This window comes from Trachurus japonicus, chromosome 15 (assembly GCF_045865225.1).
Source record: "Trachurus japonicus isolate A0001 chromosome 15, Traja_1.0".
Lineage (NCBI taxonomy): Eukaryota > Metazoa > Chordata > Actinopteri > Carangiformes > Carangidae > Trachurus > Trachurus japonicus.
The window spans coordinates 24,783,630-24,805,954 of record NC_140921.1 but is presented as its reverse complement, the minus strand read 5'-3'; the positions used below and the strand labels follow the sequence as shown (position 1 = coordinate 24,805,954).

At 42.9% G+C, this 22,325-nt stretch overlaps 2 protein-coding genes across 5 annotated transcripts; one reads left to right on the top strand and one right to left on the bottom strand.

Moving 5' to 3' along the window:
• Nucleotides 1-230: 230 nt before the first annotated feature.
• On the bottom strand, nucleotides 231-20,012 carry heatr5b (HEAT repeat containing 5B). Of its 4 annotated transcripts, none has more exons than XM_085800713.1 (36): nucleotides 19,894-20,012; nucleotides 19,208-19,372; nucleotides 18,914-19,125; nucleotides 18,244-18,352; nucleotides 17,927-18,076; nucleotides 17,401-17,572; nucleotides 17,163-17,320; nucleotides 16,778-17,072; nucleotides 14,458-14,613; nucleotides 13,963-14,213; nucleotides 12,696-12,807; nucleotides 12,441-12,593; nucleotides 12,255-12,354; nucleotides 11,950-12,059; nucleotides 11,696-11,859; nucleotides 10,858-11,033; nucleotides 10,634-10,739; nucleotides 10,347-10,537; nucleotides 9,793-9,952; nucleotides 9,362-9,551; nucleotides 8,969-9,138; nucleotides 8,734-8,878; nucleotides 8,447-8,626; nucleotides 8,031-8,285; nucleotides 7,061-7,242; nucleotides 6,884-6,952; nucleotides 5,711-5,890; nucleotides 5,387-5,627; nucleotides 4,904-5,140; nucleotides 4,590-4,717; nucleotides 3,932-4,076; nucleotides 3,452-3,724; nucleotides 2,850-3,074; nucleotides 2,605-2,756; nucleotides 2,254-2,467; nucleotides 231-1,472 (listed from the first exon to the last, which is right to left on the bottom strand). In XM_085800713.1, exons 2-36 carry the CDS (start codon nucleotides 19,331-19,333, stop codon nucleotides 1,165-1,167), a joined length of 6,195 nt encoding a protein of 2,064 aa, XP_085656839.1. In that variant the 5' UTR covers nucleotides 19,334-19,372; nucleotides 19,894-20,012; the 3' UTR covers nucleotides 231-1,164. The 4 variants fall into 4 exon arrangements, with proteins under 4 accessions (XP_085656839.1, XP_085656840.1, XP_085656837.1 ...); XM_085800714.1 differs by having other exon boundaries at nucleotides 16,823-17,072; XM_085800711.1 differs by having other exon boundaries at nucleotides 8,734-9,138.
• Nucleotides 20,013-20,142: 130 nt separating this feature from the next.
• On the top strand, nucleotides 20,143-21,913 carry gpatch11 (G patch domain containing 11). Its single transcript, XM_085799035.1, has 8 exons — nucleotides 20,143-20,280; nucleotides 20,432-20,658; nucleotides 20,752-20,793; nucleotides 20,887-21,007; nucleotides 21,089-21,179; nucleotides 21,288-21,416; nucleotides 21,662-21,743; nucleotides 21,839-21,913. Exons 1-8 carry the CDS (start codon nucleotides 20,231-20,233, stop codon nucleotides 21,892-21,894), a joined length of 798 nt encoding a protein of 265 aa, XP_085655161.1. The 5' UTR covers nucleotides 20,143-20,230; the 3' UTR covers nucleotides 21,895-21,913.
• Nucleotides 21,914-22,325: the final 412 nt, after the last annotated feature.

Sequence of the window (22,325 nt, the reverse complement as noted above, 5' to 3'; positions counted from 1 at the left end):
GCTAGCTGTCATTGAATGACGTCAGCAGCGAGGCCACGCCCACAGCGTGCTGGCTGGGGGCGCTCGATCCACTCACCCAGACTCCCCGGAGGAAAAGTCCTCTTGTTTGTTTTACCCAGACAGGAAACATCAGCTGAGCATTGTGGTACGGGTTCTGCGTCGGCATTTATTCTCCAAACTGGGTTCAACCACCGGCTAAAATGTGCAAGTAATCACAACGACAGAGTGAGTGAGTTCAAAGTAACTTTATTAACATTTCAAGGAAATGCGAGTGGGATATGACATAGGGCCATTTCAATAAATCTGCCTGCCAGTTTGTGGCGGCTGCTGATGCTCAAGCTGTTACACACATATGGATCATAATCATTTATGAGCAAAACAACTAACTGTATGATATGCAGCACATATTTATTAAAGCGATGTAGAACTCCATTTATCAATACACAAATTAAGTGTCTGTTAAGATTTCTGTCTAAAAACAATTTGATACAATCTCATTTTGGGCTCAAAATAATAATGAAAAGTAATTTCCAGTTGCATTTTAGAACACATTGTAGGAATGTTTACAACATAATTTAAGAGCAAAACACATTTTCAAAACAAACAAAAAGAAAGAAAGACCCATCAGTAACTATTAGCAGACCCTAAGGGCCTATACTAATCCAGCTCAAATACACAAACACATGATTGGAATAAAATAACTGTCGTGCTAATGGTGACACAAAGGGGAAAATGGCACAATTAACATCAACTTTTGGTGGTGAGGGATGATGACCTAACAAAAAAAACAAGATCAGGAAAAAAAAAAGCCTGTGGGAAAAATAAAAATGTAAATTGTGTCCCTTTGTAAATGTGCGTCAAGTTTTTAGATGATACATTCACACAATCGAAAAATTTCCTACAGATTTTAAAGTTAGTTTATTTTATAGTGAACATTCAAAGGCTTTTCAGTGATATTATTTACATAATCGCCTTCTTAACTTCAAAAAGAGTTCCCATTCATCAAAAACAAAGATGAGATGCAGAATAAATAAATACATTTAAGAATATGCAGTTGTTACAGACGTGGCATGTGGTATTCTTATGACAGAAAACACATCAAACCAAAAAAAGATCACTTTAAATTAGGCTGTGAGAGTGTTGTACAGTGCATTTTTGGAGTGTTCAGAAGAAACTTGTCTTGAGTTTGATGGTTGGTGCGGCTTGCACAGTTGGCTGAGCTTGCCTGGCTGCAGCTTTGGCTTTACTGCTGGCCTGGTTGGCCCGTATAGCAGATTCCAGACGGGTTTTAAGCTCAGGTGCTGCACCAATTACTATCTTGAAGGCAGCTGGATAGAGGGGGCCAATCCGCATTAAGTTTTGCAGGGCAAAATCATGCAGGCCTTTGGAGACTTGGGGAGCAGAGGAGATGGCATTTTCATCCAGAAGGTAGGAGATAAGAGTTGGTACAAGGAGAGCCAGCAACTGCACCCCTATCAAACACATAAAAAGAGAGGACATGTTAAAAAAGAATGAGATGAACGGAACAGGGCCACAAATATAACCCAATACCTCTAAACTCTGAATGAGACAGTGGGTAGGAAAAGGCTCTGTCAGATCAATTTGCCACATCGTCAAATTTCATCTCAGTGTCATGCCATTCCTCGGAAAAAGTCAATGTTACAACAAAGAAACATTAGCACAGTATGTGAGAGTGCTTCTTTGAAAATAAACACATCATGATCATTTTGAAAGTGAAAGTTGAATAATAAATTAAAGTAGACCAATTATTGTTATTTTTTGACAAATTGACAAACATTGTGTGTATGTGTTTTGTTTTGTTTTGTTTTGTACTGTTTACTGACATTTAATTGTCAAGTGATTAAGAAGTGAATCATGAAAATAATTAGCAGATTAATTTGTAATGAAAATAATGGGTAGGTGGAGCCCTTAATATAGAAATACACAAATACATCTAGCACCTCAAACAACAATGAACAACAACACAGAAAAACAAGGTAACTGGCAAAACAAAATCCCATTTTTCTTATACATCAAACTGCATGTATACAATATGAGAGAGCATCAATATTAACAGTAAACTAGTGCAGTGATTCTAAATTTAGCATCTAATGCACCATCGTTTTGATCTTTGACAGCATGTAATCAAAGGTACTGAGCTTTGTACTTTCAAAACCCCGCTTTAATGGAGCCGAACACTATGATGGAACACATACGGCACTTTAGTGGTACATTAGGCAGAGGCACACTTACGGTTCTGCTCTTCGCCCATGCCGACCAGATTCTCCAGGACCCTGATGCCCTCCTGCACGGCCTGCAGCTCGGCAGCAGTCCCCGGTCGACTGCGCTCCACTGCCTTCAGCTTCTCCACCATAAGTGGAGCCAGAGCGTGGATGTATGGGGTAGACAGGGCACGGCTGGAGTGCTGAAACACTGACAACAGCAGCTGGTAACACCGGGCCTGGACCTGTGGCAACGAATGAAATCACTCATTCACGTTGGCAAAACTGAGAAGTCTACAGCTTTTGTTGAGACAATTAAAATGCACGTTGAAATTCTTGAAGTTTGTCTCACTCATTCCTTTGTGTCCACACAGGTGCTTACCCCTGGATCACTAGAGTTCAGGCCGTTGCGGAAGCGGTCCATGCAGCCCTTCTGCAGGACTGTCACTCCTACGAGTTCACTGCTCGCAGACAGCAGGAAGAGTGTAATCGCTGTCAACATACTGACCTCATCCATATCAGGTCTGGACTCATCTACAGAAATACACAAAACATGGAGGCACGCTCAGTGAGTTTTCCACAGGAGAGCCAGAGGTAACAGTCAAATATCAGCATGCATTTGCCTACCTGGCTGTGAGTACTCCAGCACAGATGCCAGACTGCTCCTCACAAGGCCAGTCCACTGTGTCTGCATGCTCTCCACCCGTGCCAGTGGGGAGGTGATGATGGTCTTGATGCCCTGCAGGGCAGCCGACACAGTCAGAGGCACCGAGTTGTCAGAAGTCTTAACTGCAGTTTCCCTTAGCACCCCGGTGATTAGGAAGAGCACAGTGGGTAAGATAGTCATGCTTCCTGTAAGGATGGAGAAAAAAAAAACACATTTGAGAATTGGGATATAATTTCACAGTGAAGACCACATTGCTATGCTAATAATATTCATACTTGCTCTTAATCTCATACAAATGCATACAGCAGTGTATCATACCGCATGAGAATTGAAAGGCACAAAGAAATACAGTTGAACTCGGATTTTTAGTGACACACACAAATCTGAGCAGTGCAGAGCAGGAAGCAAACTGCTCTACAATGATCAAAGCTGGGGCAGAATTACTATTATTATGTACTGGGATTTGGAGAGAAAACTATGCAAATGGGAACATCTCTTGTATGTGTCTTTGTTGTAATATTTTGCATGGTGCGAGTTTGTTGCCGTTCGCCTGGGGCCTCACCAGCAGGAGAGCAGAGCGAGGGCAGCTCTGCCAAGATGGAAACTGTGTTTGCCACCAGGCGTGCGCTCTCTTCGGGTAGTCGCTGAGGCCTGAGCGGCACATGGCTGGGTGACTCCTTCACACGTGTATTAAGCTGCGGTAAGTGCCGGACCAGGATGAACACGAGCAGCTCCATTGCTGCAAACACAAGAGACTTGCCAGGGACGAGCTCCCCCGTGTCTCCTCCTTCCCCAAGATTGGACTGAGAGTCTTTCTCCGCTTCTTCATCTTTGCCTGCGAAACATTACAGTGATCCAGCTCATTTAAAAATACCAAATACCTGAAACCACTTTACTGTGAATGAAACACGTTTTTCTCTTTGTACTGATGTTCTTTTCTCAGGTCATCTCTTGATGATGGAGCAAAACACCATGGTGAGTTTTCAGAATATCACAGTATGTAATATCATGCAGTATCATGGAGGATGTGTTAGTTGCCGACCTTTGCCGGCCTTCTGTCTCTGCAGATGGTCCTGTGCAGCCCTGATGGTCTCCTGTACGACAGCAGTGACCTGGAGCTGGACAGCAGGAGGGTCCCGGGTCAACAGCAGCCTGTGGAGCACGTTCAGGAGCTCCACTGCCAACAGCTACAACAGAAATAATAATTAGTGCAGGCACTGTAAGAATGTGAACAGTGATGTTCAAATGCAGCCGAAATTGTAGAAGCAAAACCATGTGTATCATTTAAAGCCCTCAGGGTGTGTGGGAAAGTAAATAGCACATCAGTAAATATCATGTGACCATGTTGTATTTACTAGATACAGTATGTGCATTGGTCTCTGGTAGATACGGTGGAGTCAAAAAGTCAAAGCCACATTATCATTCACTTGATCTAAACTAGTTTAAAAAAAAACTTATGCAGGGTGTTCAATTGCAAACTAAAACAGATGTTTATAGAAAAGAATACAATGCAAATACAAACTGAATTGACTGAAAACAAATACACACAGTAGCACAGACCTTTACTATTCTAGATATACATTTTATAAAAAAATTTAAAAAAAATCTATCCTGATGTTAAATGTAGCATGAATTTTAAAAACAAAACTCAAACCTCTCTTCCTTGCATCTGTCACTTTCATTCTCTGATTTGTCTTTACCTGGTCCTCTGCGATGTGGGTCTTAGCACAAGGAGATTCTAGCAGAGTGTACAGCGCATGCAGGCAGGACATCACGTGTTCAATGGGCTCCTCGGGCCGGGGGAAGCAAAGAAACTCTATACTGACACCTGAGAGACAGAACACAAAAATGCACTTAGGGTGTGTTCATGCCATTTTCTTTATTGCTCTCATCTGCTAACACCCTTACTTCCTCTTTGCTTCGACTAAGTCTGAGTATGTTAGGTGTTCCTCCTGAGCATAGCAAAATACTGTTAATGCTCTACACCACAGAGGATGGCTGTGTGTCTCTTTACCCAACATTAGATGCATCCTGTCTTTGACCGACTCCTCAAAGTTCTTTGTGGTGGTGGGGGCTCCTTGGGGGAGGCCAAGGGCCTTGGAGGGAGCTGATGGGGCCTCTTCCTTCTCTTCATCAGCTCCAAACCCTGTGCTGCTCAGCCAGAGGGCCACAGCATGGAGGACGGGGGCCCAGGAGCCGCGGTAGTGGAGCCTTGCTGTGTCGATGGTCTCAGGGGTATAAAACGCTCCACCTGAACACAGGCACACAACAACAGGAAGATACTTTTACATTAAATTGCTTGTCAATTGAATTGAATTTTCCTATATCCAATCTAGCTACAGTTACAAATGCGGCAAGCCTACATTGTGTGATGTACATGTGTTCATGCAGATGAACGGATCTGCTCCAGATATTAAATAATAAAAGAGAAAAGCGAAAAATGTCTTGTATATAATTAAACATTAAAGTTATATTCAGTATTCAGACTGTCTTGTACCGTCAGGTGGCAGCTGACTGGAGAACTCAGCAGGCAGAGTGAGCAGAGCGTAGTCTCGTAGCATGGCCAGCCACAGGCGGCTAAGAGAGGGCAGCTCTGGCTGCACCAGTATAATGAGACTGTCTGGTGGAAGCACGTCAGCACCCAGATCCTCCTCATCCTCGTCCTCATCTCCGCTTCGCAGTGGCTTGGCAGGCTTTGATTCGGCCTCTTTCTTGATTTTCATCGCCACTACGTACACCTAAGAAAAAAACATTTATTATGTATATCATCTGCAGTCTAAGAAATGTGTGAGAGTGCTCTGAGCAGGCTCTTCAGTCTCACCTCAGCCCACGCCTTCAGAACAGCCAGTTTCTCCATCGTGGTGGCGCTCTCACTGTACAGCTGACTGGATGAACCCTTCCCAGCCTGCACTTTGTCCAGCGATGACACAAGCAGGTTGTGGACTCGCCGCAGGTCATTCAGGTCACTGACAACACCACTGCCAATCCACGTACTACACACCTGTAGTCACATAAAAGGGTCAAGTTAATACATAATTATGTAACTAATTGACTTTTTGGCCTCTTGGTGATTACCTCCATTTCAACTCTTGAGAAAAATTAAAAACCTGCATTACATAACAGAAAGCTCGAGGTTGATTAGCCATCACGCATGCCATTAAGAGAGGTGGCCGTGTCAAGGAACAGTTATTAATAAAAAAGGACTGACATGTCAGCACTGCAGAAGTAGAGCACACATTTATAAGATTACATACGTTTGAGGAGAACTGCTATGAGTGACAGACGGCCAAGGGCAGGACTTTGTCTTTCAGGAGAATTACAAATGTGTGATGATGGAAATTCACAATGACACCACTACCTATTTGCTTATTCAAATTATAATCCCATTTCTCAGTAATATGATTCTACATTTCCATTGGTTCGCATAAAATAGCATATTTGTGTAAATTGTTTTTATCTACTCCTACAACTTTGAAGATAAAAGGTGTTAGAGATATTTGTTTTGTTTTTTTGTGTGGTTCTGAGTTAATTCTATCACGATTAAAAAAAACTCTGTGTCTCGCTTTTGGCCTTCAGAAAGACCAGAAATAGTTTCAACGGGCATAAACTCCCAGCCAGAGACACAAAGGGGAATGTCAAAGAGAGAACAGTTTTTAATAATACTGCTGACAGGCATGTTTGTTATTTTTTCCTGTCACCCATTCTTCACATCATTCACATAAGTCAAAGAGTGTTAAGGCAGAAAATTTGACACCGCTGGGCTCGAAGGGGGCGATGACTCACTGTATCGTCGTAATTAACAGCTATTGAAGTCGCACTGCTGCAAAGGCCCTTAAACATCGTCAGAATATATGGATGATATGTGAAGGCAGCTGTTCTCATGCATAATTGTTACTGCATCAACATCTGTGTCCTCGGTGCTAATGGCATCTCTGCATTTCTGAGGCGCACTTATGACAGATTTTAAATCGTCCCCTAAATGTTTTTGTCTTACCTGGCACGCCTTAGCCGTTATGTCCGACGGTGTATCAGGTGAAAACGCAGGCCTGAGGGCAGCTCCAACCTAAATGCATACATGATTGGCAAGAGTTCATTTTTTCAGTTTCTTTTACACTTGCTGTGTCACCATCAGTTTGGTACAATTATGCAATTCGATGTGTTCTTGACTCACATTGGCCTGGTATTGTTCCAGGATAACATGCCCTGGGAATTCAGGCTCTGGTACAGATGCAAACTTTTTAATGATGTCCTCCAGGGCCTGCAGGCCAGCCATCCTTAGCTGGTTACTGTGGTCTGTTGCCGCCATGAAGGCCATGCGGATGAGGTCAGACAAATGGAGCACCAACAGATCTCCTGGATGGGTGGGGGAAAGAAAAACACACACAGCATCTAATTATAATAACAATTGTGACCTGAGCTGAGCAGATGTATTATGCAGCCAGAAAACAGAAACCATGTTGAACATTTGCCATTCATTTTTTGATATTTGCTTGAGTAATCCTTAGAAGCAGATGCAATTATTGACTCCTCCAAGGAGTCTGTGTTTGTTTCCTCCAAGTGAGAAAGATGAATTGAGGATTAAACACCAATGGGCACAACAACTCAGTTTTCAGAGGGCGCTTGCAGTGATTCAAAAGAAACTTGATATCGACCTCGAGGCCAAGATTTAATTGAGTTTTAGCTGAAGTGCACCTTTCAGGGGATTAGTTGGACCAACCTGCAGACCAACCATCCACTCAATCCCAGTCACTAAATTTGGCTGTGCTCCTTCCAGAGCTGCAAATCACTACACAGTGCTTTAACTGTCTAGCCAGTAAAATGCTTCCATATTTCCAAGGAGCTTATATAAATACTCGCTCCTTTATTTGTCACTGCAAAAAAAAAAAAAAAAAATCCCTCTCTCTATTGCTGATTCATCTCTCGCTTGGTTCTATCTTTACATAAAAGCATATGAATGAGCTTCTCCCACCGCTGACAGTAGAACTGCCTGGGGATTGCAAAAATACACGCTGCATGAAGCGAAACCCAAAAAATAAAGGCAATTTAATCGGACTGACAAAAGATCACACGTGGCACAAATCAATCACAAATCCTTAAGTGGACTTTGAGCTACTCTGTTCTGGCAGTATGGTGATTGGTACCTTTAGGGTTCTTGGCTTGTGCAGAGCGGGCAGCTGCCAGGTCGAAGTGTGTTTTGTCTGCATTCTCACACAGCAGGATGATGCGGCACAAGCAGTCGGCAGCAAACACCCGCGTCACCCAGCGCGGAGCCACTGAAGGCTTCGACTTGTCGTCTTCGCCAAGGCCTGTGAACATGGTGTCATCGTCCATCTCGTCTTTCTTCTCCGAGTCTTCTTCATCCTTTTCCACCTCAAAGACGACAGCTCCTCCTACATCTGTAAGACAAGATGGACTATTTTTTGGATGGACTGTCATGGGCTTGACTTGTTTTCTCTTCTCCAACTGCTGTGTGCTACTTAACTTCATCTTCTGTTGTTTAATTTCCTCAGAGACAGAAAACGCTAATGTCTCTCATTTAGCTGTCTTATAGATTTACCTGTGGTTGCTGCCAGCACATCCTTGCAGAGTTTCAGCCAATGGGAAAGCTTTTCCACAGCAAGAGACGACAGCATGTGGCCAAGTGTGTCATGGATATCAGAGCACAGTTTCCTGTCCGTCTCCCGATCCAGCATGCCAAACAGAACACCCTCCAGCCCAGTTTCGGTGATATTCAGTTCTGAGCCAGGGGCAAAGACAACAAAGATGGCATGGAAGGCGTCACATTGTCTCATTGAAGTATGAGAATGAAACCCAGCCCTTGTCAGGTTTTCAATTAGTACTCACTGATTGTAGAGTCTTTGCTGTCCCCTGCTCTCTTCGCCAGGCTCATGGCGTACTCGACCACCTCCGCAGCCTCTCTCTGGGCGAGCTGTCTCAGACAGGCCACGGCAGCTCGACGCAGCAACAGGTGGGAGCTGCATAGGTGCACCTGTAGGGAACCCATGGTACAGTAGGACATTAGGATTAAGACAAACATACAGTAAGTACATGCATATGCAGTCAAAAACTGGTCTCTTACGCATAGACAGGGCACCAGGCTGGACAGGTTGACATGGCGTGGAGCGAACATGTGCAGCTGCTGCAGACATGAGATGGCAGCTGCCTGCACAAGGGAGTCGGAGTGGTCCTGCATGATGGCACAACCAACCAGGCAGGATGAGCGGATGGTGGAGATAGTGGCTCCATTTCCTAACAACGCAGGAACACAGATTAGCAAGGGGGATAAAAATGAAGCTTTATTTTTCGCAGTTAAGAGGATACACATTGTGTCTCAGAGTCTGCTTTAGTTGCCTGTAGTGGGTTTGGGTTACATTGCCATCTGCTGGCCAGGAAATGGTAAATTTACACAAAAGTCAAATAAGAAAGTCAGCGCTACACAGGAGGTTTCTTGTATTGTTTTCCACACAGTTACCCTGTAATTCTGGTCCCACAGTGGTGATGAGAGCTCCCAGGCAGCGGCCCAAACACTGGTGCACCTCTGTGTGAGATGGGGGCACAGTGAGGAGGAGCGTGAGCACCAGGGACAGGGTGGGCTCCACGTAGCCTCTGTACATGGGACCACTGGAGTCCACGATCAGAGCCAGAGAGTGCAGCGCCCATGTCTGACAAAACAAAGACAATATCTATATGAGTAAAGTCTAATGATGACTTTTTGATTTAAATGATGCTTAGAGGTGTAATACAATATGAAAAGCAGCATCCAAGTTCACTCAACTATAATTCGATTCAGACAGGATGTTGGGGGATAAGAAGATCATTTAAACCACTACAGCTCGCCAATTTCTGTTCAGCTGTGAGTGAATTCTAATATACTGCATATTTTTCTGGAGTAATTCACTGTACCTGGACTTCATGAGAGGACCCATCCTGGGCCAGAGCCAACAGGATGCTGACACTGGTCTTTAAGTGCTGGCCTGAGCCAATTCCTCCCACATATCGATGCAGACAGCCAAGAGCCAGTGAATGGCCTGTCCTTGAAACTACATCACGGGCCGACTTCAGTCTGGAAGGAGGACAAGATATATGGATCATATGGTTAAAGTCAAGGGCGGGTACACAGTTCAAGATAGAGTAATAATCTGTATGTGAAACATGAAACCTAAAAACAAACCGGACCTTAAAGGGATAGTTCAACATCAACATCAACATCATCCCTATAGTCTTAGGAGTAGGTTTGTTACCTTTATTTGTGGGTGCAAGCTGTTTTTAGAATGGCGGAGCAGAGCTGCGAGCTGCTCAGAGCTACGCTACGGAGGCTAATGGGATTTCTTGTTTTCCTTCATCAAACTCATCAAATACACAATCTTTTTCTGTTTCTGTCCCTACAATTAGGATGAGTTGACATCGTTCATCTCAACAGAATAAAATAACAGAAAAAAATCAGAAGAAATGCCTACTTGTCAAAGCTGGTCTGTGCCATTCTGGCAATAAAGGTGGCCTCTCCCACCACCTGAGCCATCCTGCCCAGGGCCTCCCCAGCAGCACAGCGCAGGATGGGGTTAGGATTGTCCAAAGCTCCCATCACCAGAGCTAGAGCTGACTTGCGCACCTCCTCTGGCCCCAGAGTACTCTTGTTCTCAGCCAAACCCTTCAGTGAGGCAGAAAGAGAGAGATAAATTATTTCTCAGTGTACATTAAGTGAATCAAGAAATGTGAAATTCCTGTACTGAGCAAGCTTTCTCACCTTGAGGGCACTAAGCACCGCAGTAAAGATGTTCAGCTGGACTGCCTGCTGTCGAACACCTTTGGCCTGTTTTATACACTCCGCAAAGTGGTCGAGCATCTGCAGCCTGAATCACACACAAAGTCAGGAATAATTTATCACAAACAAGCATTAACTTTCACAGTGCGGCGGGGAATATAAATAAACAATAAACCAATATAAGAACAAATATCTACACTTCTCACCTGTGTTTGAAGGACACGTGGGGGAACACCACGCCGAACAGAGCCACGGAGGCGTCGATGACAGACACACCCAAGGGGAGGGGCCCTGGGATGGCCTCGCCTACAGGGACACGCAGGTAGATGGAGGAGGGGTCATGCTCCAACGCTCCACTGCCGGATGCACTGTTGGGCTGCAGCTGTTTAGGAACAGCAGTACAGTCATATTAACTACAGTAGCACAAACCAAACGTTCTACTACAATGACCAAGAAAATCAGATTATAATTGTGGAAATCATCACTGTTAACTAGTGGTGTGCATCTTCACTGGCCTCACGAGTCAATTAGATTATGATTCACCAGTCTACGATTCAATTCGATTATACGATGCATCTCATCCTCAGTTTTCTATGTAATCAACTAAACACACATGGGTTTAACATAAATAGTCAGATACATATTATAACTTTTTATTTACATAAAATAAAATAGAAAGTATAATTTAAATGCATTTCCACAATACAGCAGCTTCTTTGGAGTCTGAACACACAAAGAAAAGAAAAGGCCTAGCCTACTTAAAGGTGCACTTAAGTTAATTTTCTCAAAAACAAACCATAAATCTTGGCATTGTGGTAAAATAAATCACTGTCTCTGTATGTGAACAACATCATCAAACTTGAATGAATTATCTGAATTTAAAAATTGATTATGTGTCATAACTGCATCGATTCAGAATCGTCCCATTAGGAATCTCGATGCGTTTATTTTCGGCAACCCTACTGTCAAGCTTGTCTGCCCCGAAATCCTTTGTGGAAATAACAACACACAAAAAGAATCTACATTTATTTAGAAGTTACTTACTTGATCCTCTATGGACTTGTGGTCAGTCTCCTGTAGCCAGGAGCCCATGAGCACGCTGTCGTCATAGTGACAGAGAGAGCGCAGCAAGGAGGTGGTGGTGTTTGCCGAGTTGTCAGTCAGCGTGAACTCAGCCACCAGCTCCCTCAGGAGGGCATTGAAGCTGCCTACACAAGAAGATTACAGGCTTTCAAACACCTTCTATAAATGTCCTGAACTTCTGTGAAAAAAACAATTGCTAAAGCTGCTCGTTTTACCTTCGTAGGTCTTGGGAGGCAATAACGCCAGGATGTCGTACAACCTGAGCCTCACCATCGCAGCGCTTGCTTTCAGATGAGCACCATGGACCTTAATGATGGCAGGGACACTGATGGAAGGGGAAAACATGACAATCATTTGATATACGATCAGAAAACGATGACATAAAAGGTAGAAAATACTGATGAAATTGATAAACAGCCTATGACAATCCTAAAATCATACCACAAAAATACATTATGCAACATAAAATACATCTGTTTTTATATTTTCAAAACAGAGTCAGGATTAAAAGCACACTCACTGAGACATCATGGTCATGGCACATTCAATAGGGGTCATCAGTCTACGAATCACATCTTCTGTGAGAAGCTCGGGACAGTGGGCCACAAAGCTGCGCATGGCTACAGACCAAAACAACAGCAGAGTCGGTCAGAGTTGTATCAATGAACACAGCGTGTAAGGTCTAAACAGCGAGGTGTTTCCTTACCGCACAGCGCTCCGGCTCGGCCCTCTAGAGTGACCTGCCAGGTGAAGTTGTCTCCTCTGGCCTTCTCTGCCTCCAGCTCCTTCTGGGAGCGAGGAAACACATTCCTCCACAGCAGCAGCATCTTGGGGAGGTGGTAGCGAACAAGGGAGGGACCTAGGAAACAAACACAATGTAGTGACCGTGTTGGCGGTGCAAGGAAGACAGTATTGCTTGACAAATTAAAGGCAAGAGATAAGCGATGCATAAGAGGCTCACCCAGAGTCATGAGGGCCCCTAACAGAAGCCATCCAGCCTGTGTGCGCTGCAGGGACAGTCGACTGTTCTGAGCTGCCGTCCGCAGGAGATCTTCAGCGATGCTCACTACCAGCTGCAAGGAGACAGCACAGGGCAATCAGTGAGGCTAAGCAGAGGAGTACAGCATCAGTCAAAAGTCTGGACACACCTTCTCAATCAATGGTCTTTCTTTATTTTCATTACTTTCTACATTGTAGATTCATACTTAAGACATCAAAACTATTAACTATTTTTTTCTACCTCTTCTACCTCTTTCCCCAGAACTCGTACTGAGTTTGGGAAGAGGGCATTCATGTACTCTGCTCCCTCTGGCTGGAAGAATCTCCAGAAAACACTAAAACTACAGGGATTTATCACCATTTCTGATTTTAAAACCAGACTTAACAGCTTTTTAATGGCAAATTATGGAGTGTGTAAATATTTTACTGTATAGTATTTTAGCATCACTGGATTAGTGTTCTTTTAGTGTGTATTGTTGTGCATTGTTCTGTTCTATTTTGTTTGATTCAACATAATCTCTCTTTCCTCAGGATCCCCAGGTACAGCCTTCTCTTCCACCCTATTAACCCACCGGACTATAGGACACAGGGCTCTGGACGTTTATTTTAGTTTTATTCATTTTTTTTCTCTCTCTCTCATTTCTGTCCCTTCTTCTTTGTGTGTATATGTATCTTGTTTGCTGCCTTCTTTGCCAGGCTTTGCTTGAAAAAGAGATTTTGATCTTTTTGATCTCAAGCAATCTGCCTGGTAAAATAAAGGTAAAAAAAAAAAAAAAAGCAACACATATGGAATTATATAGTAAAGACAAAAGTGTTAATTAAAATAAAAATGTTATCTGTCACCCGACCTAAACCAAACTGAGATGGTTTAGGATGAGTTCGGCTGCAGAGTGAAGTCAAAGCAGGCAACAAGTGCTCAGCACCTCTGGGAACTCCTGAAAGACTGTTGGAAAACTGTTCCAGGTGACAACCAAAGAGCCGCCATCAAAGCAAAAGGCAGTTACTTCGAAGACTCTAAAATATAAAACACATTCTGCTTTGTTTAACACTTTTTTGTTTACTACATAATTCCATATGTGCTCCTTCATAGTTTTGATGTCTTCAGTTTGAATCTACAATGCAGAAATTAATTAAAATAAAGAAAAAACATTGAATGAGAAGGTGTGTCCAAACTTTTAACTGGTAGTGTATATCAGTGATTGATCTGTGTCTCATTAGCGGCATCGTACCTTGCCCTTGGAGTGGGGGATACCGAGCGGGCACTGGTGTACGCCTCCCAGCAGGGCAGCCATGGCAAAGCTGTAGCCGCTCACAGCTTCAGGTGAACTCTTCAGGTTATTGATCCTCTCTGCGCAGCGGTCCAGCAGCGGGGTTAACTGATAGGGGAGGGCCACGGCAACGCAGCGCAGACACCACGCAGCCGCCAAACGAGCGGCCATGCTCGGGTGCAGCAGCACTGAAGTTACAGTCTCAAGAAGTCCTGGGGAAAATGGAAAAGAACATGTATTTAGTTTTAATTTATGACAGAACTGCACTGAGTACTTTACGATTTCAGGTAGTTGAAGATTTTGACGTTAGATTTCCAATCACCAAAGATACAGAAGACGTTGGGATGTCATTCATGTTATGAGTACTGTATTATCATCTGTGTAAACCCAGCTTGTGTGGACAGAAACTTAAGAGCACTGAAATGCATGTTGTGTTTAATATTTCATGCATCTCACCTATAGAAGGCTCCTGGATGAGCGGTGAAGCCGTGGCACTCAAGCTCTGAACTAAACTGCCCAGTTCTTTCAATGCACAAACCATAACATGCTGACTGGCAGAGACGTCAGCCGCCCCGGCTTTGTTCTCTCCACTGATGTCGTTCACAACTGCCTCTGGAAGAAGGTGACACAAAGAGAGAGGCAAACAACACAGCAAAATATGTCAGAATGAAATTTAAATAAACAAGGGAAAGGGAACAATTTACTAATAGTATATCAATACGCCTCAAACGTTTTCAAAATTCCTAAGTTACACATTGGAAGTATATTCACACACGAATCAGAAATGTGTGTAGCACTGGTGGATAAGGTGGTCAGTAATCAATAGTACCTTGGAGTGATACATCTCAAAAGCACAGGAAGGTAGTTATAATTCTCTGCCACTATTAACCAATTAACTGTAGGTTGTAACTATACAACTAACAAACCACATTAAGCCATACATTACTGTCACACATCATCAATTAAGTTCTGCAATTACAGAACTACTACTTCAACTATTTTGAAATACACAAGAGGACGCTGCTTTACTATAGTCAAAAGTTTCAGAACACCTTTATTTCTCTAGCTGTTTAAAGTTACACAATTCAATGTCTCAATTTTTCCAAACTTAAAGGACAGAAATGGAAATAAATAAAACTTAATGTTGAACTAAATATAATCTGATCTTTTTTAACTCATCAAACACTGTTACAGAAATTCCCACAAATGTGTTACACTTGCAGTTTGCTTTGTTTTCATCTTCTGTCCAGGCCATCCACAAACCAGCTCCATTGGGATATTTTGCTGGTTTTCCATCATTTGAAGTCACTGACAAGTTCTTATATTCAACTGTCAGGTCAATATTAGCTGGTCAATATTATATGTCAGGTCAATATTAGCTGTTTAAATGTATCATTTGTCTGTTTCTCACCACTCTGACAGAGTTATTTTGTCCTGAGGATGTAAAAACAGTTTGTTCCTGACATAAATTGGGGCTCCTGTTTGCTATAAATCAACCAATTTGTTAATCCCTGAGAAAGTTTTCTCTAAATTTCTAAATGATTTTTCAGTTTTTGATGACCTTTTCTTTCCTTTTTTTTTTTTTACGTTGGACAGTTATCACTTACCTTTGTACAGTTATTCACTATTCTTGAAAAATTAAGGTGTTCTAAAACTTAGGACTAGTAGTATATACACAAAAAACTCCGAGCTCTGAGGATTTTTAATGCAACATCTACAAAGGTTTAAAACAGTAGTGATGCGCCTGTCTGATGGCCAATTTTCAAGAAGTGAAATCCTCAGAGCTTGAAAAAGTCAAGAGAGATCACACGTAAGGAAAAGGTGGATTAAATGACTTTTGGAGGAGATTTAAAGCTGCTTCTTGAACTGTGGCTGTCTTGTTTTCTTTTCATGAATACAGAGGGGAACATACACTAGGACATCCCACTTCCATCCTGGCTCCAGGAAAACATTTTCCAAGTCACTTTTAGCACAGACATTTCTCATTTCAAGAAGTCTCACAGATCCAGCTGGTTGGAAAAGCTACAAAGTGCAGTAAGTACAAAGTGATCGATGAAGGGCCCCAGAACACGTCTTGAGAGAAAGCAACATTCAACATCTATTTCAAATAATTCTGTCTGAAAATAAGTGAGAACAAAACAATGTAGGTTCAACATAATTTACGATCTTTTAAAGGTTTCAAAGCAAATCAGAGTAAGAATCATCCCTTATGAATGAGATAAAGGTGATTATAAAATGATTGATGTGTTGTTGCAGTGCAGAAAAACCGGAACTAAAATATGTGATGGACAAACATAAATGAGTGAATATTATTTCTTGTTGCTGTGAGAGGGAAATGGCTTCTTCCTCCTACGTGTCTATAAATATGGTAGCACATGCAACCTTTCTGTGGGTGTCAGCCACATGTCAACAGTCAGAAAGAGTTATATTATCAGCTCCTTTGGGATTTAAATGCAGTAACAAAATGTGAATTCACAGGCAAACAGCTATGAAAGGTATGAAGTTGTACAAGCGTAGGTTACTCAAATGCTGAGCTGGCAATGGATAATGTTACTGACGTTATGATGCTGCCTGTGGTTAAAAAAGAAACGCGAAGAAAGAAGCAAGGGCAGAAGTAAAGAAAAAGAAGAAGAAACAAGAAAAGCCATCTCCGCACACAACACAAGGCAGAAAAGAAAACCCATCTCCATACACAGCACAAGCTCAAAACCATGCAAGACTTTGGGAAACTGAATGAAGGGTGAATTAAAAGTGATAATAATGGATGAGTACTTACTCTGTAATGCTCTGAACCGTGATATTTCCCCCCCATCCTCCTTACCCACAGCCCTCATTTGCTTGCTGATGGCTTGGCAGATTTCTTTGCCGGCTGCGATTTGCGCTTTCTCTCCGAGTAAGCCCCCCAGGGTGGCCCGAAGCATGAAGGAGACACAGCGGCGCGAGTACACGGCCTCAACGTGTGTCTGCGTGGCCCGCGGGTGAGACACCAGGTCCAAAACGTGAGACAGGAATGTGGCGAAGTTGCGCTCCAGCCACTGACCGCCGAGTGTGGTCACGAACACAACGTAGGCCTGAGGCGGGCGGAGAAAGATTAAGGTGTGAAGTGGTTGAGTCAGGTAATGCAGGCTCAGATCTTTATCTAGTTTGAGGATTCAGCTCACCTGTGTGACGCCCACCCGCACCTCCCTACTAACAGAGCCTCCACCCTTCAACATCTCCCCTCCACTCTTGAGGAAGCCAGATCCACCACGCAGGAATCCAGTGGCCATGAGCTCCAGCACCTCCTCCAGAGTGGCCCGCTTCACATTCTGACGCATCACTGAGGAAAGACGAACGGTGAATGAAGACCATGTGACAAACTCCTCTACTTTACAGAGATAAATCAACTCCTTCACCCACCAGCTGCTTGTTTGGGCATCAAAGCCGTAGCCATAACTGTCCCCAGCAGTTTGGCCACTGCTACCCGAACGCCATAGTTGGATCCTTCCAGGGCCTTAAAACACAACGTGGCCACGTTCTCCAATTCTGTGGTCCACATGAAAACTGCCTCGTTCTGCAGTTCCAACAGGCACTGATCAGGAGAAGGATAGAGATGGAGTGCTTTTATCAACATTTACATTAAATACGAACAGAAATATTAATTTTGTGCTTCACTGCTGCACAACCAACTGCCCCATGAGAGCAAATAAAATGACTAGCTGATACATAAGATACAAATACAAGGATTAATACAGAAAGGTTCAGTTCACACTCTACACATCATTACAGATTGGATATTGCTGGAGGAACTCCTTAAAGGAACATAAAAGCAACTAACTTTTGAAAAAATGGCATGTGTTGCTTTTGATTCATAAGAAACTAACACAAATATTCAGCAGTACAGGGCATAACAGTGACCACACTAACTCCATTTTCTGAGACCAACCTTTGCGACCATACAGCGTACAGCCATGGAGCGGTCTGTCAGCAGAGAGCGTGCGTTCTTGTAGATGTCTCTGTGACATGACGCTGCAGCTCCACCAAGACCATTGAGCACCTTCTGCAGGCTTAAGAGGATCTCTCCTCTGCCTTGAGACTAGATCAACACAGTGAAGATGAAAAAGGATTGAAATAGATGTTACATCAGTTTCTGAATGATAAATGTAATTTGTTATCCATTACCTATATTCCTGTATAAAATTTGATCTAATTCATTTCTGCTATAAAAGACAATAAGTGTAAAACAATGATTTGAAATCTTACCTCTGCACTTTTTAATGCCTTCAAAAGATTATTAATTGTGTCGGGAAAGGAGCTTCCCAACATCCGGCCCATCTTCTCATAAAAAGCTCCAACACATGCCACTGCAGCACTGTAAAAAAAAAAATAAAAAAAATAAAAAGACTATATGCTTTAAAACAATCACACATCAATTCAATGTATTTGATACGCATGGTAATAAATGAAAGCATGCAAATTATCATTTGCATCGTGAGTTAGATTTAGCCTAAAAAACATTATCATCTATACTATAACACAGCAGCAGCAGCAGCAGCAGCAGCAGCAGCAGCAGCACTGTGTTTTAGGGCTTAGCAGGGATGTCATGGGCCCCTTTGTGTACCCTATGTTGCCTCACATCTGTGTAGAAACAAATAGGACTAAATGAATGATGGATAAAAGACTTATGCTGCTTCAACCACTGCAAAACAGCATAATATCTGGTCAAGTACACTTAATCCCCCTTTTAAACATGAAATGTCATCCAGCAGATTAACATCTGGCTTAACCCTGATACCAGTGAAGGTAGCCTTACACTGTACGCCTGCAACACAGAAAGCTGTGCTGATCAGCTTATGTCTAATGTGTTCAATCTTCAATATACTATACAAAAAAAGCCAAAGGAAAACAGACAGCTGTGATTATGGGATCTTACAGTTTTGTTGGCAAGTATGCAGGTGTATCATCTTTGCTTTTGATGATCTCATTGCATTTATCCAGGGTCTGAAAAACTGTGAAGGTGTCGCCAATGCTGTAAAGGGTGGCGAGGTTTTTGGCCAACAGTTTTCTTGTCGGTGGTCCGGGGGCGCTGCTGATGAGTCCTGTCAGCTGCTCAACCAACTTCTTCTGCTTCTCCTTCACATCCACCTGCCAGCCAATAACACAACATAAAGTCACAAACTGCTCCCCATGAAATCCCCCCAGGAAAACAAGGAATCAGAACATTCACCTTATTTGCAGCCACAAGCACTTTATCCAAGAAGCGGAGCCACTCAAAGATGAAGACAGGCCTCTTTGCCTCCGTGATCTGGGCCAAAGCATCTTCATTGAGCAGCAGACTGTGGGCCAGCTCCATGGCGAGGACCTTTTGACACAGTGCTGTACACCCTGGCCTCTGCAATGTCACATCAGGGGATGTATCTCATCAGTACAGGTCTCTAACATTCACCCCTTCATCCTAACAAATTAGCTATCACCTAGAAAGCATCACAGCAATACATGGGTTACATAAACTCTGTGGACATTTGCCGTCCTTGCAGTGTCTGTATAAGGTTTGTACTTGGACATAACTAATTTTAAAATGTCGGCAGCTGTCTGTCAGCGGTTTATACGTAAGTAACCCCGGGCTTATTCGTCGTTTAAAATGTGTCATGTCAAAGCTGTGTAGAGTTAACACATCGCTGTTCCGTGTTGACAGCTGCCTCCCTCCTTCCAGCTGTTGATAGGCGAGCGAGTTAGCAACCTGAGCTAGCTGGCTCCTACAAGGAACAAGCTAAACTCCGACCTCACACTCTCCCACACACCCAGACTGGACGGCAGTCGTCATATTTCAAAACATTTAAATGTTCAAAATCACCTCTGTGGCGACACTTTTCTAAATTATGGGATATAATGTAGCCAAACTGTTCATCCTACCTGTGTCTCGATAACCCAGGATGAATGACGACGACTCGCCGCCGGTGTCGCATTAAAGGTCTTCCGACGACAAACACATGAAATAATACGCAGGACGTGCTGCTTTTATATGACAAACACAAAACATGATATATTATGTGTAAGGATTTTTTTCTACTTATCTTTATGCACTCAAATTACGCACTTTCTTTTAAATTATCTTCCGGAACATCAGCCTTGACGTGTACCTTGTACCTACACGGAGTGTATTTCTGAACGAACCAAACACCAACCGGATAGTTGAGTATTGGCTGTCGTTGTGCTTTTCTATATTTTCAACTCTTTTGGCGCGGTCATAATGTCCGACGAGGAGGAGGACTATATGTCTGATGCTTTTCTCAGTAAAATGTAAGTGTCGCATGTTTCTGCTGTTCTGTTTTCAACCCGTAACATGTCGAAATCTCGGTGTAGTTCACAGTCCTGTGGTCTCAGCTGTGCAGTCGTTGCTTTGAGAGTTGCTTTCAGCCTATAACCCTCCCAATGTTTCTCTGTCTGTCAGACAAGATGTGAAACCAGGAGTGAGCATGGTGAGGCGGGTAAAAGAAGCCATGAAAAAGGAGACGCAGGCTAAAGAGAAGAACATTAAAAACCGACAGAAAACCTACAAGGAGCAAGAGACGGAGAGTCGGGAAACAGCGTTACAGAGCACCATCAGCAATGACAACAAGGGGTTCGCACTGCTGCAGAAAATGGGTTACAAAGCTGGTCAAGGCCTCGGGAAGCAGGGCAAGTTGTTGTCTCACTGGTTTGTCAAAATGTCCATGTTTTGTATTAGGCTACTACTTGTGTACTTAACGCTAAACTGTGTTGCCTCCTCAGGAGCAGGGAGGGTGGATCCCATTCCCATGAACATCAAAACCGGTGGGAAATAATATATTAATAAGCATGTGTTTGGTAACAACCTGCAGTCCAGCTGATGGCTTACCATGTGCTCTTCTGGGTGTGTTGAATCAGACAGAGGTGGCATCGGGATGGCAGAGGTGAAGAAAAGAAAGGCTGAGGAGGAACTTGAACATTATCGACAGAAAGTACGGGCCAAACAACAGAACGAGACCCAATCTCTGGAAGATTTTAGGTGAAGTTTGCTGCTCTCTATGAGATGCACATTGGAAATTATTTCACAGTCTGTGTGTAACCATTTGTTTTTCTTTTCCAGGTCAAGAGTAAGAACAGAGAGGGAGGAGCGTAAGATTGAAGGAGATCTCAGAAAGAGTCAGGGAGCCTGTGAGCAGCTTGACAGTCAGAAGGTTGTGAGAGTTTTGATTATATCACAGGCTCATCAGGACATCACACACCAATAAGAATTAAAATAATAATCATTGTCAATAAGATCTTGATTATTCTTTTCATATCAGGGCATCGCTGTCCCCAGAGAAGACTGGTACTGGCCAAAGGCAGACGCTGATGATGAGGAAGCTGGTCGTGAGGAGGAGGAGGAGGAGGAGGAGGAAGAAGAAGAAGAAGAGGACGTTGTAGAATTAACTGTGAGTATTAGGTTTAGTTTGTTTTTATGGTTTAATCATGTGTCTTTCTATTGTGCTCATATTTTAGCTGAGGCATTATGAATTTGTAATTATTTGTAGGTCAGACTCAGAGACATTGTATCACACTGCATAATGGAAGATTCTGCAAGTGTAGGATATGCAGGGTTCTTTCACATGGTGCAGATGTCAGTAATGATTCATCCAGAATAATATAAAACAATTTGATATGTTTCTATTTGTTTCAGTCCTTTGATAAACTGCAAATTCTGACCTCCTATTTGAGAGGAGTCCATTTTTATTGCATATGGTGCGGGACCACCTACAATGGTAAGTGATGTCAACATGGTTGCAGTTTTACTGTTGTTCTGTTGTCTTTTCTGATGTATTTGTAAAGTTTGGGATTGTGTTTTGTTTTTCCACAGATGAAGAGGACTTGTGCTCTAACTGTCCGGGGGATACAGCTGCAGACCATGACTGAAACTGATCGAAAAACAAAACATGTACAGTAGTTATTAGTGAAAACACAAGTGCAGACAGTCTTTTACAACATGAAACCGACTCATTATACTACAACAAGTACTAGAATAGGCAATAAAGCGATCAGAATTTTAGGAAGATTTATTAACCATCCCATTTGAAGCTGCTGTCTGTCTCTGAAAGAACATGATTGTTTATGCTGTTTGTGGTCCTTTGTTTTACATTAAGAAATCCTGTGGGTTGATACATTTTTAGTGTTTATATTTTGAATTGAATTTGAAATTGTACTTTCATTAAATATCTGAAGACTTCTACATTGTTGTTACTTATTACCTTATGCCTTGGTTTGTACGAGCAACTTTTCATTCAGGAAAACACTTTGAGTTTCTCATTAACGTTACTCATGAAGTACAAGATGCCGTTGTGCCCTAC

Coding starts and splice junctions, on each gene's coding strand:
- heatr5b (XM_085800711.1), bottom strand. CDS start 19,333: ATGGAGCTGGCCCACAGTCTGCTGCTCAATGAAGATGCTTTGGCCCAG. Junction 17,573..17,926: donor TACGCTGTATGGTCGCAAAG/GTTGGTCTCAGA, acceptor TCTCCTGATCAG/TGCCTGTTGGAACTGCAGAA. Junction 12,355..12,440: donor CCGAGCCGGAGCGCTGTGCG/GTAAGGAAACAC, acceptor TTTGGTCTGTAG/CCATGCGCAGCTTTGTGGCC.
- gpatch11 (XM_085799035.1), top strand. CDS start 20,231: ATGTCCGACGAGGAGGAGGACTATATGTCTGATGCTTTTCTCAGTAAA. Junction 20,659..20,751: donor TCAAGGCCTCGGGAAGCAGG/GCAAGTTGTTGT, acceptor TTGCCTCCTCAG/GAGCAGGGAGGGTGGATCCC. Junction 21,744..21,838: donor GTGCGGGACCACCTACAATG/GTAAGTGATGTC, acceptor GTTTTTCCACAG/ATGAAGAGGACTTGTGCTCT.